We start from the raw sequence: 18760 nt of genomic DNA, 5'->3' as shown, positions 1-18760 counted from the left end.
GCCAATTTTAGCCTTGAGGACAGAGCAATTTTTTTTACATTTCCCTCTTTGCATCCCGAAGCTCATAACGCTTTTATTTTTTGTACGACGTAGTTGTGAGACTTTGTTTTTTGCGGGACGAGTTGTACTTTATGTACGTACCATTTTTTGGTACAAATACATTATCGTTTAATTTCTATACATTTTTAATTAGATTAAAATGCTGAAAAAAAGCAGTTCTGCTGCAGTTTTAATATTTTATTTTTTACATCATCATAAATAATGGCATACATTTGTAGTACAGGTTGTTACGGTCGTGGCGATACCAAATATGTCTATATTATTTCATGTTTTGGGACTTATATTTAAAAAAATTTATTTATTATAAAAAATGTGTATTTCTGTGTATTTTATTTACTTTTTATTTATTTACCATTATTTTTTTTTTACATTCATTTAACTTTTTTTTTTAATCCGATAAAGGGATTTATCATTTTGATTTTTATTTTGTAACTGTAATGTACTGGCATAGATCTATATGCCAGTACATTAGCCTGTTACTGATTGTACACAGGCAGTTGTTAGGGCATACCTCAGTATGCCCTAACAACAGGAAATATGTTCAGACAGCCCTGGGGTCCTTCAATAGACCCTGGGCTGTCTGGCCATACGAGTTGTGGACTTTGATCGCGTCAGTTATTTTCTGTGACGCGATCAATGTGCAGTCCCCTCTCCTTGAACGCCGCGATCAGCTGTCATCGCGGCGTTCAAAGGGTTAACAGCGGAGAGATGTTTCTCTCCTCTCCGCTGTCAGAGCGGGGCCGTGGCTGTGTATTACAGCCGTTGCCCCGCTCTCGATCGCGCGCAGAGACGCGCGCAGAGACGCGCGCAGGGACGGCTGTCACACAGGACGAGTATGCTCGTCCTAATGCGCGAAGTGCTCGCCGCTCAGGACGAGCATACTCGTCCTGTGTCGGCAACCAGTTAAAGTTCCTGCGGGTTGTTTTATTGGAGACACACACTTCCTGTCTGCATAGAAAGCGCAGCAGTGTGTGTGTCTGCTAGAATGAATGTGAATTAGGCCAGGTTTACATATCTCGTATATTTGGCAGATTCCCGTCACAGAACGTCCACCTAATGCGTTCAGTACGAAGATGTTGCTTTTAGAGCTCTGATTATCGACTAGCCTGCACAATAACAGCAACCACTCCACCGCCCATGTACAAGACAATTTGCGTATATTTTGCGGATTCCTATCTCAGAATGCCCAAACCTAAAAGTTTTATTTAATTGTAGGGCGACCATTCAGGACCCCCTATAATACTTCACTAATACTCTGTTCCCAGTAGGGCTCATTGAACAGTGTTTTATGGCCTCCATAGAGGTGAATTAGGCCTCTACTGTCCCTTTTCGTGACCTGCTCCATTGAACACAATATATACACTAAGGCCTCATGTACACGGCAGTGCCCATAATCACGGCACGCGATTGCGGGCAAGGCCTGCGGCAGGCCCCAGCCAGCATTTTAGGTCCGTTCTCCCATACAAAGTATGGGAGCACGGCCCGAAAAAACGCAAAAGATAGAACATGTTCTATCTTTTGTGGTACAGTTCTACGGCACGGACACCTATCCGTAAAGATAGATCAATAGATCTGAATGGGTCCGTAATTGCGGACTGTATTACAGTCCGTAATTGCGGAGATTTTTTTATGGCCGTGTGCACGGGGCCTAAGGTATTCTCCCTTAGAAGCATTACTTCTAGTGAAGAATATCTTCAAGTTTGTACTTCAGGGCATGGAGGCTGTACAGTTCTGTACAAAGGCCGTAAAGACTCGGTGCCCATATGCAATGTATCCCATTGATATTTATAATTGGTATCTTTTTTTTTTTTTTTGCACACAACACTGTATTATCCTGATGGAATGAAACCATAAATGTGAACATAGCCATGGTGAAGCCACAAAGTGAGCACATTGCATTTACCAGGATATCCACTATGTTTCAGTGATTGAATGAAGTTGTAATGTGAGTTAAGAAGTGCGGAATATTTAAGCTGGAGTCTCACATACAATTTTTTATGTTGTTTTTCTTAGTGGATACAAAATAGAGGAAAGTGTTTTTTTGGGCTATTACATAACAGTTCCCCAGAAGCGACATCATGGTGATCACTACATTCTGCTATTTTCAGCAGGCGAGGCCTAAGGCCCCATGCACACGACCGTGCCCGCAATCACGGCCCGCGATTGCGGCCATGGCCAGCCACCGACTGACAGCCGCATTTTCGGGCCGTGCTCCCATACAAAGTATGGGAGCACGGCCCGCAAAATGCAAAAGAACGGACATGTTCCATAATTCCCGGAACATTTCCACGGCACGGACACCCTTCCGTAGTGCTACGGAAAGGTGTCCGTGATCAATGTAAGTGAATGGGTCCGTAATTGCGGTCCGCAAAAACTGAGGTTTTTTACGGTCGTGTGCATGGGGCCTTAGAGGTATAAGATTCAGAACTTTATAATAATGAACATGTGCCACAGTACAATAGGTCTAATGGTCTTTTCGGCTATATCTGAACACAAGTACCTACAAAAGGTAATATAGTCATTTGTAAACAAATGGCTTTCACCTTATTATACATTGCTATATATTCTCATCAGTCACAGACTTGGATGGGTTATATATGTATTTTCTTGGGATAACCAACTTAAGTAATAAAATATTGCAGTAGTAATAAAAGCAATCTGTAAAATGTAGAAAAAAAGGCATGACTTTAATGACTCCGGTCTGAGGTAACATTTACACTACACACTTTCCATAGATAATAACTGTAGAACTTCATGGCTCTGTATTCTTGTCTTCACTTATTCCAGCTTCAATTTTGAGACTTTGGAGATGTTTATCCAGATCATCTACTTTAACGTCCTCTAAACTCTGAAGAAATCTGCTGCCCGCACACAGCTTCCCAGTCAGAGGGTCCACTACTCGGCCCACTTTAAAAACGATTTCAGAGAGATCATGCGTGATGTATTTGTTCATTCTTTCAGGTAAAGCTTTCAGCAGCACAACATCACCGATTGTGCACTGCTCCTCCGCATCGTACGCAAAATACGTCTTCCTCTTGTTGTAATACTAAAATAAAAGAAACAGCATTAAAGAGGCTCTGCCACCAGTTTCATACTTCCCTATCTCCTACCTAATATAATAGGCGTTGTGTTGTAGATAAACTACTGTTTTTTAAAAAAAACAACTTTTATTAGTGACAAAGTTATGAGCATTTTAACATTTATGCTAATTTTTTGTAAATGCCCAACTGGGCGTTTTTTTTTTTTACTTTAACCAAGTGGGCGATGTAAAGAAAAGTGTATGACGCTGACCAATCAGCGTCATATACTTCTCTTCATTGATATCTAGCTTTAGTCACAGCATAGCGTGATCTCGCGAGATCATGCTGTGCCGTCACTTGCTCCCACAGTTCCTTTACCGGAGCGTCAGGAGAATCACCAGACATCGCCTCCAGCCAGGAGCTCAGTTGCAATTCTAGACATAACCGGGACGGGACAAAAGAGGCACTGTTTTTGGTAAAGCAGAACCTTTTTTTTTTTTTTCTTTACTTAGACAACTCCTTCCTGCTTACCAAAATGCTAGAACACCTTATTTAATGGTTACTGTAGGACATTATATCATTGAAGAGGAGTTGTCCGCACTCCTGACATGTCTGTTTTAGACAATACTTGTATTCCTCATAAAATAAAAATTCTGAATCATCTTTTCTTAGAACTATGAATTGCCATTCCTCTGTTATTCCTCCTGGAAATGCATAGATAAATTGACATCTGAGTATTACCATTCCCCTTATCAATATGGTGTGACCCTACACACTGACAATGTCGGCACTAATTGGACAATGTTACACTGTGTAGGGCCACGTATCATTGACAAGGAGAATGGAAACGCCCAGATTGTACATTTATTCAAACATTTCCAGGAGGAAAAGCACAACACAGACCTCTAAGAATTGTTATTTCATGGAAAATGCAACCATTTACTAAAACAGACATGTCAGGAGAGCAGGCAGATCCTCTTTGAGACTGCAACTACCTACAGATGTAGCCTTGATTCTGATCACTTGCTGCAGCGTGATATCACACAACAAAAGCCATTGAAAAAGTCAAGATAAGATATCTAGCCATTGTTTATTTAATGCGTTAAGTCAAGGTAAAGACGGCTACATCGGTATTCATCACATATAATGGAGGATAGAAAAATGACAGTAAGTATATGACAACAGTCTTTATTTTTCCATTTCTTTCAGGCATATTTGAAAGTGAACAAATCCCAATAACCCATTTTTTTTGTAAAAATGCAAGTGAAATTCTGATATATTTATAATGTGGCTTTAACCCCTTAAGGACGCAGCCTAGTTTGGGCCTTAAGGCTCAGAGCCCATTTTTCAAATCTGACATATTTCACTTTATGTGGTAATAACGTCGGAATGCTTAAACCTATCCAAGCGATTCTGAGATTGTTTTCTCGTGACACTTTGGGCTTCATGTTCGTGGTAAAATTTGGTCGATATATTCAGTCTTTATTTGTGAAAAATTGCAAAATTTAGAGAAAATTTACAAAAAATAGCATTTTTCAGAATTTAAATGCATCTGCTTGAAAAACAGACGGTTATACCACCCAAAATAGTTACTAGTTCACATTTCCCATATGTCTACTTTAGATTGGCATCGGTTTTTGAACATTATTTTATTTTTCTTGGACGTTACAAGACTTAGAACATAAACAGCAATTTCTCATATTCTTAAGAAAATTTCAAAAGCCTTTTTTTGAAGGTACCAGTTCAGTTCTGAAGTGGATTTGAGGGGCCTATGTATTAGAAACCCCCATAAAACACCCCATTTTAAAAACTAGACCCCTCAAAGTATTCAAAACAGCATATAGAAAGTTTTTTAACCCTTCAGGCATTTCACAGGAATTAAAGTAAAGTGGAAATGAAATTTGCAAATTTCATTTATTCTGCTGAATTTCAATTTTATTAAATTTTTTTCTGTAACAGAGAAGGTTTTACCAGAGAAATACTACTAAATATGTATTGTCCAGATTCTGCAGTTTTTAGAAATCTCCCACATGTGGCCCTACTGCGCTCGTGGACTAAAACACAAGCCCTAGAAGCAAAGAAGCACCTAGTGCATTTTGAGGCCTCTTTTTTATTAGAATATATTTTAGGCAGCATGCCAGGTTTGAAGAGGTATTGAGGTATCAAAACAATGGAAACCCACCAGAAGTGACCCCATTTTGGAAATTACACCCCTCAAGGAATTCATTTATGGTTTTTGTTTTCATTTTGACCGCACAGTTTTTTCACAGCACCTATTTGAATTGGGCTGTGAAATGAAAAAAATGATATTTTTTCCAATAAGATGTCATTTTTGATCTAAATTTCTTATTTTCACAGGGAACAACATACCCCATTTTGTTGCCCAATTTGTCCTTAGTGCGGCAATACCCCATTTGTGGTGATAAACTGCCGTTTGGGCCCATTGGAGGGCTCAGAAGGAAAGGAGCGCTATGTGTTTGTTGGAGTCCAGATTTTGCTGGATTGGTTTTCGGGTGCCATGTCGCATTTGCAGAGCCCCAGAGGTATCAAAGCAATGGAAACCCACCAGAAGTGACCCCATTTTGGAAACTACACCCCTCAAGGAATTCATTTATGGTTTTTGTTATCATTTTGACCGCACAGTTTTTTCACAGCACCTATTTGAATTGGGCTGTGAAATGAAAAAAAAAGATATTTTTTCCAATAAGATTTCATTTTTGATCAAAATTTCTTATTTTCACAGGGAACAAAATACCCCATTTTGTTGCCCAATTTGTCCTTAGTGCGGCAATACCCCATTTGTGGTGATAAATGGCCGTTTGGGCCCATGGGAGGGCTCAGAAGGAAAGGACCACCATTTGGCCTACTGGAGCTTTTCTGGTGCTAAGTCATGTATGAAGAAGCCCCTGAGGTACCAGTACAGTTGAAACCCCCGAGAAGTGACCCCATTTTAAAAACTACACCCCTTAAGACATTCATCTAGAGGTGTAGTGAGCATTTTGACCCCACAGGTACTGTGTAAAAGATAATGCGCAGCAGATGGTGCAGAGTGAGATTTGCAATTTTATATATATATATATATATATATGGCATGTTAGTGTCCAATATATTGTGCCCAGCATGCGCCACCGGAGATATACACCACTTAAATTGTAATGTGGGTTCTCCTGGGTACGGCAATACCCTACATGTGGCTGTTATCAGCTGCCTGGGCATACGGCAGGGCTCAGAAGGGAAAGATGAGGGGGGTAAGCTGTGCGGAGTGCATCAGGGTAAATTAAAAATCAAGGGATGTATGATACATTTTAAAACAATCTTTTATACAGAGCCCTGGTTTTTCGGGACACGTGTCACATTGGTATATTGTGTTCTTCCTTATCCCCCTCTTATAGCAGACTTTGCACCTCTTTTGACTCTTTCCCTTTCCACCGGTTTGGGGAACTTCTCCTGGAAAGTGTTGCCCTGGTACGATGCGTGTGGCCTCGCTTCCAGAAGTACTGGGTGCCCCCCCTTCCTGGTCCCTAAAGATTAGATCTTGAAATTCCAGGAAAGTTCCCCTCTGGCCTGCACATCGACATAGCACGTGCGCATTGTACAAAGCCATCTGTATGAGGTGCCCGGCCAGCTTCTTATACCACACCGCATGGCGCTGTAGGGCTTCAGGACTTGATTTGACAAGTCCATCCCTCCCATGTACCTATTGTAGTCCAGGATGCAGTCTGGTTTGGGGGTGGCCTTTCCTTCATATATCCTAAACCTGTAGGTATACCCTGATGCACTCTCACACAGCTTATACATCTTCACGCCATACCTTGCCCTCTTACCCGGCAGGTACTGGCGGAATTGAACCCTCCCTTTAAAATGTACCAGGGACTCATCAATAGAAATACACTTCTCGGGGGTGTATGCTTGGGAAAACCGGGCACTGAAACGGTCTAATAGGGGTCTCCATTTATACAAACGGTCAAAACTGGGGCCATCTCGGGGTGGCACGGCTCATTATCAGTACAATGTAAGAAGCGAAGTATTGCCTCATTTTTATTTTATTTTTTAGGTTCCAGTTCAGTTCTGAAGTTGCTTTGAGGGGCCCATATATTAGAAACCCCTATCAAACACCCCATTTTAGAAACTAGACCCCTCAAAGTATTCACAACAGCATTTAGAAAGTTTATGAACCCTTTACGTGTTTCACAGAAATTTAGAGCAAAGTAGAGGTGAAATTTACTTTTTATTTTTTGTCAGAAAATCCTCTTTATACCATTTTTTTTATAACACAAAAGGATTTATCAGAGAAACGCAACTTAATACTTATTGCCCAGATTCTGCAGTTTAGAGAAATATCCCACATGTGGCCCTAGTGCGGTAATGGACTGAAGCACCGGCCTCCGAAGCAAAGGAGCCCCTAGTGGATTATGAGACCTCTTTTTTATTAGGCACCATGTCCGGTTTGAAGAGGTCTTGTGGTGCCAAAACAGTGGAAAACCCCAAAAGTGACCCCAATTTGGAAACTAGACCCCTTGAGGAATCCATTGTAGTTTTCTTGGGGTGCATGCGACTTTTTGATCAGTTTTTATTCTATTTTTAAGTGGCGTGGTGACTAAAAAACAGCAATTCTACTATTGTTTTTTTATTCTATTTTTTTTACAGCGTTCACCGTGCGCTATAAATGACATATTCACTTTATTCTGCGTGGCGATACGATTACGGCGATACCAGATGTTTATAGTTTTTTTTAATGTCTTATGGCGTTTGCACAATAAAATACGTTTTGTAAACAATCATTCACTTTTTGTGTTATCTTATTCTAAGAGCCAGAACGTTTTTATTTTTCAATCAATAAAGCCGTGCGAGGACTTATTTTTTGCGTAACGAACTGTAGTTTCGATCAGGACCATTTTTCGGTACATGCGACTTTTTGATCTCTTTTTATTCAATTTTTTGGGAGGTGAAGTGACCAAACAATTGTGATTGTGGTACGGTTTATTATTATTTTTTTTTACGGCGTTCACCGTGCGGGATAAATAACAAAATAATTTTGTAGTTCAGGCCGTTACGGACGCGGCGATACCAATTATGTATAGTTTATTTGTTTGTTTATATATTTTTTTATTAATAATAAAGGACTGATAAGGGAAAAAGGGGGATTTTTACTTTTAATACTTTTAAAACTTTTATTTTCTTATTTTTACACAACTTTTTTTAACTTTTTTTTAACTTTATTACTTTGTCCCACTAGGGGACTTGAGGGCAGGAGGCCCTGATCGCTATTCTAATACACTGCACTACATGCGTAGTGCAGTGTATTAGAACTGTCAGCTACTCACTGACAGCAAGCATAGTGGGTCTTGACGTTGTCAGGACCCACTAGGCTTCCGTCTATGGCATAGCCGGACGCCTTTGTTTGGTGTCCGGTTGCCATAGTCACCATCGCCGGCCGCTATCGTGTAGCAGGCCGGTGATGGCGGATTAACCCCTAAGAAGCCGCGATCGCTATTGAACGCGGCTTCTGAGGGGTTAATCGGCGGGGGAGCTCCGCGATCGGTCCCGGCACATTGAGCAGTGATAGTCTGCTGTCGGAAATAACAGCTATCACAGCTCATGAATGCGCCCCGCGCGAACGGAGCCGTGTTTACTCCATGACATACTATTATGTCATGGAGCGCGAACGATGCACTTACCATGACATAATAGTATGTCCTGGAGCGTTAAGGGGTTAAAGTACCCCCGTCAGGAGACAGACGCACTTTACATTACGGCATCTACCTCAACAGGTAAAGTGTTTGACACTTGTAGCAGCAGTTCAAAGTATTACAGCCTTCTGAAGAAAATAGTAAAGGGAGGAAACCTCCAGCTCACCAGTTTGTTGCGTCTCTTGACTCCTCACTCGGATCTCCGCTACGGCTGGCGGTATATGCAATGGAGAAAAAGTGGAATGATCCAGCGCTGAGTCCAGTCAAAGTTTAAAAAGGAATCGATGTTCCCATCTTTATTGGGGTGAATGAATAAAATAGTGTAGAGACGCAATCCCAGAGGAAAGTGAGTAGGCAGTAGTGCCCTGGCCTACGCGTTTCGAGCAGCTCCTGTGCTCTTTGCCATGATTAAGAGCACAGGAGCTGCTCGAAACGCGTAGGCCAGGGCACTACTGCCTACTCACTTTCCTCTGGGATTGCGTCTCTACACTATTTTATTCATTCACCCCAATAAAGATGGGAACATCGATTCCTTTTTAAACTTTGACTGGACTCAGCGCTGGATCATTCCACTTTTTCTCTATTACAGCCTTCTCCTATTGAAGTGAACGGGAGAAGGCTGTAATACCGTGAATCGCCACTACCAGTCTGCCGGCGATTCACAGTGTGAGCCGTACAGGAAATAAAAGGGAAGTGTAAATCTGTTAAACATCAAAGAAGAAAGCGCCTCATGGTGCAGAAATCTCAAAAACAAATGAAAGAAACCGGTAAAAGGTGTAGGGATGACCCTCACCTGGGATGGTTGAGCAATGCCCAGGCACAACTCTGGTTACGCGTAATGTCCAGGCACAACTCTGGTTACGCGTAATGTCCAGGCACAACTCTGGTTACGCGTAATGCCCAGGCACAACTCTGGTTACGCGTAATGCCCAGGCACAACTCTGGTTACGCGTAATGCCCAGGCACAACTCTGGTTACGCGTAATGCCCAGGCACAACTCTGGTTACGCATAATGTCCAGGCACAACTCTGGTTACGCGTAATGCCCAGGCACAACTCTGGTTACGCGTAATGTCCAGGCACAACTCTGGTTACGCGTAATGCCCAGACACAACTCTGGTTACGCGTAATGTCCAGGCACAACTCTGGTTACGCGTAATGCCCAGGCACAACTCTGGTTACACGCAAGGGATGATGTAGTTGCAGCTGCTTCCTAGACGGTGGGACAATTTAAATGGTCTGATGAAGACGCCGTTCTGTGTCGAAACGTGTCACCTGATTAAAAACTGAAATTACGAACAACGAGCCTGATGACCTTTTAATAGGTTGATGAAGTAGCGCTATTTGGCTTCCTCAATTTTTCTGTATCTGATGCATGAAGGGGAAGTAGAGCTCGTACAGGCACTGCGGCCCCTTCAAAACAGCTGAACAGCAGGGATGCGGGGAGTCAAACCCCGCCCAATGAGATATTGATGGCCTAGCCTGAGGATAGGCCATTAAATTTCTTAGGACGGGACAACCCCTTTAAGAGACATGACTCTCAGGAATCAGAACATGACGAGGGGTAGTTTATGAACATTTCTATGCCAGTTTTCTGGCGTAAAAAAGTTTCAAATGGGTCCAAAAGTTGTAATTTGCCGTTTTACGCCGCCCTCGCCTCTTTCGTGAAAATGGGTGTGGCTTCAAAAAAGGGGTGGAGCCACAGCAGCCCAATAAATTAATTATAGTTTACGCTAGAATACTGCTCCTGGCTGGCATAGAATTTATTCTGTGGGGTATAGTAAGGTAGAGGCCCATGCTGGGCCTTTACCTCCCCCTGATCAGACCACCCCTTCCCCATCAGTCAATTAATAAAAAATAAAAAAAATTGTGCCACACAGGAACGCCAGTCTTAATAAATTCCCCCCGAAACGTTGTCTTAAGATTCTCGCTTCAGACTTTAGGCCTATAACTTCAAGTGATCAAATCTCTATGTACTCCTTTGAGGGCATTTTTTTTTATAAATAGATTAGTCAGTGTGATTAGTGGAACTTTGTAAATAGTTTTTATTAAAAATTAGTTTTACTTTTGGACATACACCTGTAAACATTTACATCTAAGAACATAACTTAGATGTGATCGATTACAGGTGGATCCCGCGTGGAACCGCCGATACTGAACCCGACAGAACAGCTGCATCTCCAAAAGTCAAATTAATATTTAATAAAAACTATCTACAAAGTTACACTAATCACAGACGGACTGTGTTTTTAAAAAAACACCAAAAAAACACCTCAAAAAGGTGTCCATAGCCTTTAAAGATTGCCGCAAAACTCAACTTTTCCCCGACGTCTGCTTTTGCTTTTAAACATGCCCGATGCTTTTATACCCTGGGAGGGGAGCGCACCCATAGGTGTCTTGCAGCCGCTTACCCTCATGTCCCTGTACAATATCAGGGGAGATAGCGGTCTGTATGTATATGGATAGCTCATTTTAAGATGCCCCTATGTAAAGTGCACTTTTTTCATGACCGATACATTTTACATTTCCACCAGTGAGGAGTAGTGAAGGGATGGCACCTATTTTATATGGACAAATATCCTAACCTATTGGGACAAGATTAAAATGATAGTATTTACATTTATCCTAATAGAAAGAATACAAAAGCTGCACTGACCTTTAGCAAGTAGGAATCCAACACCATCCTTGTCACTCTTACTTTAGCGGTTTTGCTCATCTTTGTCCCTATCACTTTTCCTACAATCCATTTGGCATGTACAGAGGTGCGTACAGCTGACATAGTGATGTTTAAGGGCACCTAAAGCAAGAGAGACCTTTCACAGTGAACGATACATTCCAGGGGCAATATCATTTCATACCGGTCACGTCCACCAGTGTCTTCACAGTTAAAATGTAGCTAAACGTTCGACAAACTTCTGACATGTCATAGAGACATGTCAGAAGTTTGGATTGGTGGGGGTCCGAGCACTGAGACCCTCACCAATCTCTAGAACGAAGCAGCTGAAGTGCTCGTGTGAGCGCTCAGCTGCTTCGTGTGTGTTCGACTTTTTCCAGAAATACATGTATCAGTGTACGGGCTCAATACAAAGTCTATGAGCCCGTACTCCGCTACAACCGCCTTCCGGAAAAAGCCGAACAGACATGAAGCAGCTGAGCGCGAACACGAGCACTTCAGCTGCTTCATTCTAGTGATTGGTGGGGGTCTCAGTGCTCGGACCCCCACCAATCCAAACTTCTGACATGTCACTATGACATGTCAGAAGTTTGTCAAACGTTTAGCTACACTTTAAGATATTAAAGGCTATATACACCTTTGTGGGGCGTATATATCTATCTATATATATAAATTATTTTTTTTAATAAACAGGTCAGTCAGTGTTTGGTCTTATTCTAAATTAATTAGAGGTATGATAAAAAAATATAATTAACCCAGAAAATCCCTTTAAAATACACATTCGCCTTTACAAAGGTGGGAGGGCTGGGCAGATCTCTGATGTTTCTTATCAGGGGATTTATTTGTTCCCTGAGAACACATATGTATCTTATAGACATTAGATTGTCTGCAAATCCTGCCTAAAATACTGGATCCTCTGAAGAAAGCTATGTGTACGCCGCCTGTGGGCACGCCCCCCCATGGCCGAAGGCTCCATTAGCAGCGACGCCACTGCACTACGGCAGAGCATTATTAAACTGGTTGTCACGCAAAACACACGTGTCCCCACAGGTGTCCGGGGGTCCGACCGCTGGGAACCCCAGCGATAAGGATAACCCATGAGAAACCTTGGTCTTCCAGGGTCTGTGTCCGAGAGCTCCGTAGAAATGGAGCGCCGATCGCACTTGTGCACACGCGTGGCCATTTTTATTGAGCTGCCGGACACAGACCCAGAAGTCCAAGGTTTCTCATGGAGCACTGCGGTCGGACCCCCAGCTATCACACATGTATACCCCATCATGTGTTTTGTGGGAAACCTATAAGCTACAGGCCGTTCTTTTTGGAGGGGTTGGGGCTGTATGCCACTATCTACAGGGAGGGGGCTGTATGCCGTTATCTAAAGAGGGCGCTGTGTGGCAGAATCTACAAGGGGGGGGGTTATTTTTATTAATTTATTTCAGTTACTTATATAGTGCCAACATATTCCACAGCGCTGTACAGAGGTCCCTTTTACCGGCTCACAATCTAAATTCCCTATTGGTATATTTTTGGGGTGTGGGAGGAAACCCGAGTACCCGGAGGAAACCCACGCAAACACGGGGAGAACATACAAACTCCATGCAGCTGTTGTCCTGGTTTGGATTTGAACCCAGGGCCCCAGCACTGCTAACCACTGAGCCACCGTGCTGCCCTCTGTGGCACCCAGGGGAGGGGGGCCAGTCTTTCCTAGTTACGCCCCTGTGTATGTATGATCTACAGTCATCAGTGTAGCTTGATAAACTCTAGCTAAAGCATACAGAGACAATGTCGGTCTTCATATATATCAGGGACCATTTCCTCTGGAATCTAAAGCTGAGAACAACATGGCAGTAGATAAGCCCTTAAAATCAATAATATATGTTGCCTTATTACTGCTGATCAACTGCTTATTGAAATACAAGCTGCGATCCCATGTATACATAGAATATGACGGGCTTTTTGAATGACAAGTAATCGCAGCCAGAGCCGGCTGATTGCCGCAACGCTTGGACAGGAGTACAGGACACACGCAGACAGGAGGCTCACACAGTGTAAAGAGCCGCGATCAGGACTACACTCACCCCAGCTGCACACTACAATGACATTTTCATCAGGCTGCCACTCACCTCCAGGTGTCACTTCCTGTCCCTCCGCTCTCTGTCGCATAGATGACGTCAGCGGCTCCTATTAACCCGCATCTAGCTGGAGAGATCTTTACCAGTCTCTCCCCAGAGCGCCCTCTGCTGGCACCATGCTATTTTACCGATAAGAAAACGGTCTGCGACTTACGAGTTTAGGAACTTTATGAAGCGTTCACGTGTATTGTTAGCGAATAATTTTGATAGACAAAACATGATATTGAATTTATGCTTCTTTCATGGCATGGTTAGAAAATAAAAGAGAACAGTTTAGATTCTTAACTAGGGAGCTTTCACATAGCTCTAATTTTGGTAAATATTACCTCTACACATTTATTTTTTGTTGTTAAAAAAAAATATATATTTTTTTTGGGGGCTTTGGGGTCTTTAGGAGAAATTTCACTTTTTTGTAATGTTTTTTTTCACACAATACATTTATTCGGGTGGTGTTTTTTCTCTTATATCTTGTGTTTTTTTTTTTGGTTAGTGGCATTGTTTCAAAATCGCAGCAAGGCTGACTTCGGTGTTTTTTCAAGAATTTAGTGGTGTTTTTCCTCTCATAAAGATGTCAATGTGTGTTGCGTTTTTTTTGTGGCGTTTTTCAAATATATTATGTGATGCAAAGCGGAATCTTTGAATCACATGATTTCCAATGTGAAATATGCCACCTAAAAAAAAGCAGGTATTACTGTTAGGCTGAGTTCACACAACCTATTTTCAGGCGTAAACGAGGCGTATTATGCCTCGATTTACGCCTGAAAATACGGCTCCAATATGTCGGCAAACATCTGCCCATTCATTTGAATGGGTTTGCCGACGTACTGTGCCGACGACCTGTCATTTTATGTGTCGCTGTCAAAAGACGACGCGTAAAATGACAGCCTCGTCAAAGAAGTGCAGGACACTTCTTTGGATGTAATTTGAGCCGTTTTTCATTGATTCCAATGAAGAAGAGCTCCAAATTACGGCCGTCAAAGACGCCTCGCAAAATGCGAGTACAAGCAATTACTTCTGAAATTACGGAGCTGTTTTCTCCTGAAAACAGCTCCGTAATTTCAGACGTAATGGTCGTTATCGTGTGCACATACCCTTACAGTTTTACTACACAATATTAGCAAAAAAATGCCCCCCAAAACTCCATATAACATGCATATACCATTTTACAAAAAACTTCAGTTTGTAAAAAAAATGGCACACAAAATTAGTTTGAAGAAAGCCTTAGGGTATGTTGACACAGAAGCGGAAACCGCATCGGAAACAGCGTAAAAAAAACACCTGAAATCGCATTCCATTGATTTCAAATGGGAGGCGAAGGCGTTTTTTCCCTGCGAAAAGGGGGCGACATGTCCTATCTTCGAGTTTTTCCATCTCTGACCTTTCATTGACATCAATGGGAGGCAGAGAAAGCGGTTTTCGCTGCGTTTTTTGCCCGCGGCGCTAAATGGCCGCGGCCGAAAAACGCAACAAACATCGTACAGACAGATCAAAATCTGCCTCGAAATTCCTGAAGGAATTTTGAAGCAGATTTTTCCGCCTGCAAAAAACTCTTGTGTGAACAGGGCTGTAGGGTTTATTCAGACGAGCATATATCATGTCTGTGTGCTGTCCATGTTTTCAACAGACAGCACACAGGCCCATTAGTCAATCCAGCTACTCACACTATGTTTTTTTTAACAAACCAATGGTCCATGTGAAAAAGCTCACAGCATGCACTACTTTCCTTCATTTTGCGTCCTAGACTTTTTTGCAGAAATTCAATTTTTATTATTTTTTTTTTTTCTGTAACGCAGAAGGTTTTACTAGAGAAACACAATTAAACATTTATTGCCTAGATGCTGCCGTTTTTAGAAACATCCCACATGTGGCTCTAGTGTCCTAATGGACTCAAACCAAGGCCTCAGAGGACTTTTTATTAGAATATATTTTAGGCACCATGTCGGCTTTGAAGAGGTCTTGTGGTTCAAAAACAGTGGAAACACCCCCAAAAACACACCATTTTGAAAACTACACCCCTTAAGGAATTCTTCTAGGGGTATAATGAACATTTTGACCCCAACGTATTTTTTTCAATAATATGTAGTGTTCACTCCCAATTTTTTATTTTCCCAAGGGGTAATGGGAGAAATTGAGCAACAAATTGTGTGTTGTTTTTCTCCTGAGTACGGCAATACCCCTATGCATCCCCAAACTGCTGTTTGGGCAAATGGCAGGGCTCAGAAAGGAAGGAGAAATATTTGGAGCGCAGATTTTTTCTGGATTGGTCTTTGGGCGCCATGGCACATTTGCAAAGACCCTGAGGTACCATAGTACTGTGGTAACCCCTGAGAAGTGAACCCATTTTGGATACTACACCCCTAAAGGCATGTATCATTTGCCTGGACATGTGACCGGGCTCAGGAGTGAAAAAGCACTGAGTGCATTTGAGGTATTTTTTTGCCGATTTACGCAGCATTGGCATATAATCGCAGGGCTTTGAGGTCAAATATTAAAACAAACTCCCAAGATATTACCCATTTTAAATGCTACACCCCTCAAGGCATTTATCAAGAGGCGTAGTCAGCATTTTGATCCTACAAGTGTTTGCTAGTTGCTCAGATATAACTTTCTGCGAGTGAAGGAGCGAAGCTTTCTCTTATGGAGGCACTGCGGTTGGTATGGTGCCTGGCAAAGATATGTGAGAACACGAATACCACTTTCACACGGCAATATTTTGGTCAGTATTTTGCTTTATTATTTGGAAACCAAATTCACGAGTGAAACGGACAGGGAGAAAAAGTATAATGGAAAGATTTGCACCTCTTCCGTGTTTTGGACCCGCTCCTGGTTTTAGCTTCCAAATACTGATCAAAATACTGCCAGGTGAAAGAGACCTAAGGCTGGGTTCACACGAGCATGTTACGTCCGTAATGGATGGAACGTATTTCGGCCGCAAGTCCCGGACCGAACACACTGCAGGGAGCCGGGCTCCTAGCATCATAGTTATGTACGACGCTAGGAGTCCCTGCCTCTCCGTGGAACTACTGTCCCATACTGAAAACATGATTACAGTATGGGACAGTTGTCCTGCAGCGAGGCAGGGACTCCTAGCATCGTACATAACTATGATGCTAGGAGCCCGGCTCCCTGCACTGTGTTCGGTCCGGGACTTGCGGCCGAAATACGTTCCGTCCATTACGGACGTTAGTATGCTCGTGTGAACCCAGCCTAACTGTGGCTAAACCGGTTTTCTATTCCCGTGCAGTCCTATAGTGGAGCAGATCTGTCTCTAGTTGTGTTTGCCATGGACTGTGGATCCCCCGCTCTGATGGGGTTAATCACATGCTACAATAGGAGCATTCCCTGAGCTGCAGCTTGACTCACCTATCATTCCTTTCAGGTTCTACACATTCCTTCCTGCTTCTTCATTGGCTGACACTCCTGCCATTATTGGCTTAACATATGTGTCATGAATTTCAGCTCTCATATCTTCCTCCTTTAGCTCCCATGTACGTGTAGGAAGCAGTGTGGAGTCTATGTCCACAGAGTAAGACGGCGCTTCCTGGAATGACACAACTTTAGTGTTTTATAGGCATTTTTTATATGAATTGACAGCTTTTTGATACAATGGCTTTTACTGAATGATCTACAGATACCAGAACTCTGAGAGGAATGGCTCTTTGGCATCAAATCTGTTTTCTGAAATCTCCTGAGCAGTCCAATACGGGATAAACTTTCTTGAGGGTACATAAGATATTATACTGTGGAACTGGATTACCTGAATTCAATACATATACTGGAAGCCGGAACCGGTGATGAGAACATTCCTACTAAATATGCTGCGTTTAACCGCTTCTGATCTCTCACAATTTTAAAAACTGGTAAAGTAAAATGTCTATATTCAGATTATATTGGATGGGAATTACTAGTTCGATTGGTGTGTTTTGCAGACTATCCATTATGTAGCCTAATCCGCGTCACAGGGTATATAATGGGTCAGAATAGCGGTCTCAGGGGGTCAAGTTTTAAATTTGTTACATTAAAATGGAGCAAATTTGTCTCAGTTGTGGGTCGTATGCACCAAATTGTCTCACAATGTATGAATGTTACACATGAATACTCATTTATTAATAATTTGTAATACTGATACTTTACACGTGTCCCATAAAAGGAAAAGCCTATTGAACATTATCCTTCGTATACTGAAACAACGTTTGTACAATAGTCTGGTTATATGAATATAGTTTTATATCTACCTGTTCTCACCACAATTAGCCTATACAGTAGAAGTATGTCTGGTTTTTTTAAATGTAATTTTGTGTACAAAAAAACCCAAACCTTGTCCACCAGAATGCTGTGCCTTCATATAGCCGTTGAATTCTATACAATCTAAAGGGCAGTTTCCCTATAGCACCAGCAAAAAAAGTCTATTCTTTACCCCGGCGATCCAGTGCTGATGCTACGGCGGTCCTCCTGGTGTTGGTTTACATGGGGGCAGAATGTGACCGCTGCTGCCAATCAGTGGGTGTACTCGCATTTTATTTTCACAGTGTAAACATACGCAGTGAAAAACTTTACATGGCTGCTGTGTCATCACAGGAGGCTGGGCTGCACGGAGTACAGAGGGACGGGGTAAGTTTTGGAGCTTTTTATTTTCCAAACTCTGTCTTCTGCAACAGAGATTCTGGAAGAAAATCTGCAACAAATTTTGGGGGCGTTTTTTCGATGGGAATTTTCTGTACGTTCTAGGTCGGATACGCTGCATACTTTTATGGGTACATACCATAAGGCCTTCCTTTATATATTTATTATGTTTAGGTTGCGTTTCTGTTTTAAAAAATACATGCAAAATCTACACTGTGTGAGCCAGGCCTTACGGTGGATACACACATGGCAAATTTTGTTGCTGAAATTTCTGCAAATGAAAAACCGTTCCATTCATCTGAATGAGGTTGTTTCTGCTGCAGGTGCAGATAAATGGAACCGATTTTCAGTCACAAAGAATTCTGCAACAAAATCTGCCATGTGTGACTGCACCCTTAGGGTAGGAACACACGCAGAGTGTTCAGGGCGGATTAGCTGCGTCAAGCTGCACAGCGTATCTGCCCTGAACACCACAGGGAATGCCATCCGAAAATCCGCATCACGCTGTGGTGTGTTTATTCGGTCGGAACTTTCACTGCGGAAAGCAGTGCCGGGAAAAAAA

General features: G+C 42.3%; 1 protein-coding gene across 2 annotated transcripts; it reads right to left on the bottom strand.

The window, feature by feature from the left end:
- Nucleotides 1–2728: 2728 nt before the first annotated feature.
- MRPS17 (mitochondrial ribosomal protein S17) lies at nucleotides 2729–13653 on the bottom strand. Of its 2 annotated transcripts, none has more exons than XM_075850390.1 (3): nucleotides 13567–13653; nucleotides 11426–11566; nucleotides 2729–3106 (listed from the first exon to the last, which is right to left on the bottom strand). In XM_075850390.1, exons 2-3 carry the CDS (start codon nucleotides 11546–11548, stop codon nucleotides 2813–2815), a joined length of 417 nt encoding a protein of 138 aa, XP_075706505.1. In that variant the 5' UTR covers nucleotides 11549–11566; nucleotides 13567–13653; the 3' UTR covers nucleotides 2729–2812. The 2 variants fall into 2 exon arrangements, with proteins under 2 accessions (XP_075706505.1, XP_075706506.1); XM_075850391.1 differs by having other exon boundaries at nucleotides 13522–13609.
- Between the last annotated feature and the right edge of the window lie 5107 nt (nucleotides 13654–18760).

This window comes from Rhinoderma darwinii, chromosome 2 (genome assembly GCF_050947455.1).
Source record: "Rhinoderma darwinii isolate aRhiDar2 chromosome 2, aRhiDar2.hap1, whole genome shotgun sequence".
NCBI classification, from domain to species: domain Eukaryota; kingdom Metazoa; phylum Chordata; class Amphibia; order Anura; family Rhinodermatidae; genus Rhinoderma; species Rhinoderma darwinii.
Note: the sequence above shows the minus strand (reverse complement) of the source record. Positions and strands in the feature narration are given on the sequence as shown.

Excerpts from the sequence above, each read along its gene's own strand:
- MRPS17 (XM_075850390.1), bottom strand. The coding sequence starts at position 11,548 with ATGTCAGCTGTACGCACCTCTGTACATGCCAAATGGATTGTAGGAAAA. Across the intron at positions 3,107-11,425 it reads TGGATTCCTACTTGCTAAAG|TATTACAACAAGAGGAAGAC; the intron begins GTCAGTGCAGCT and ends CTTTTATTTTAG.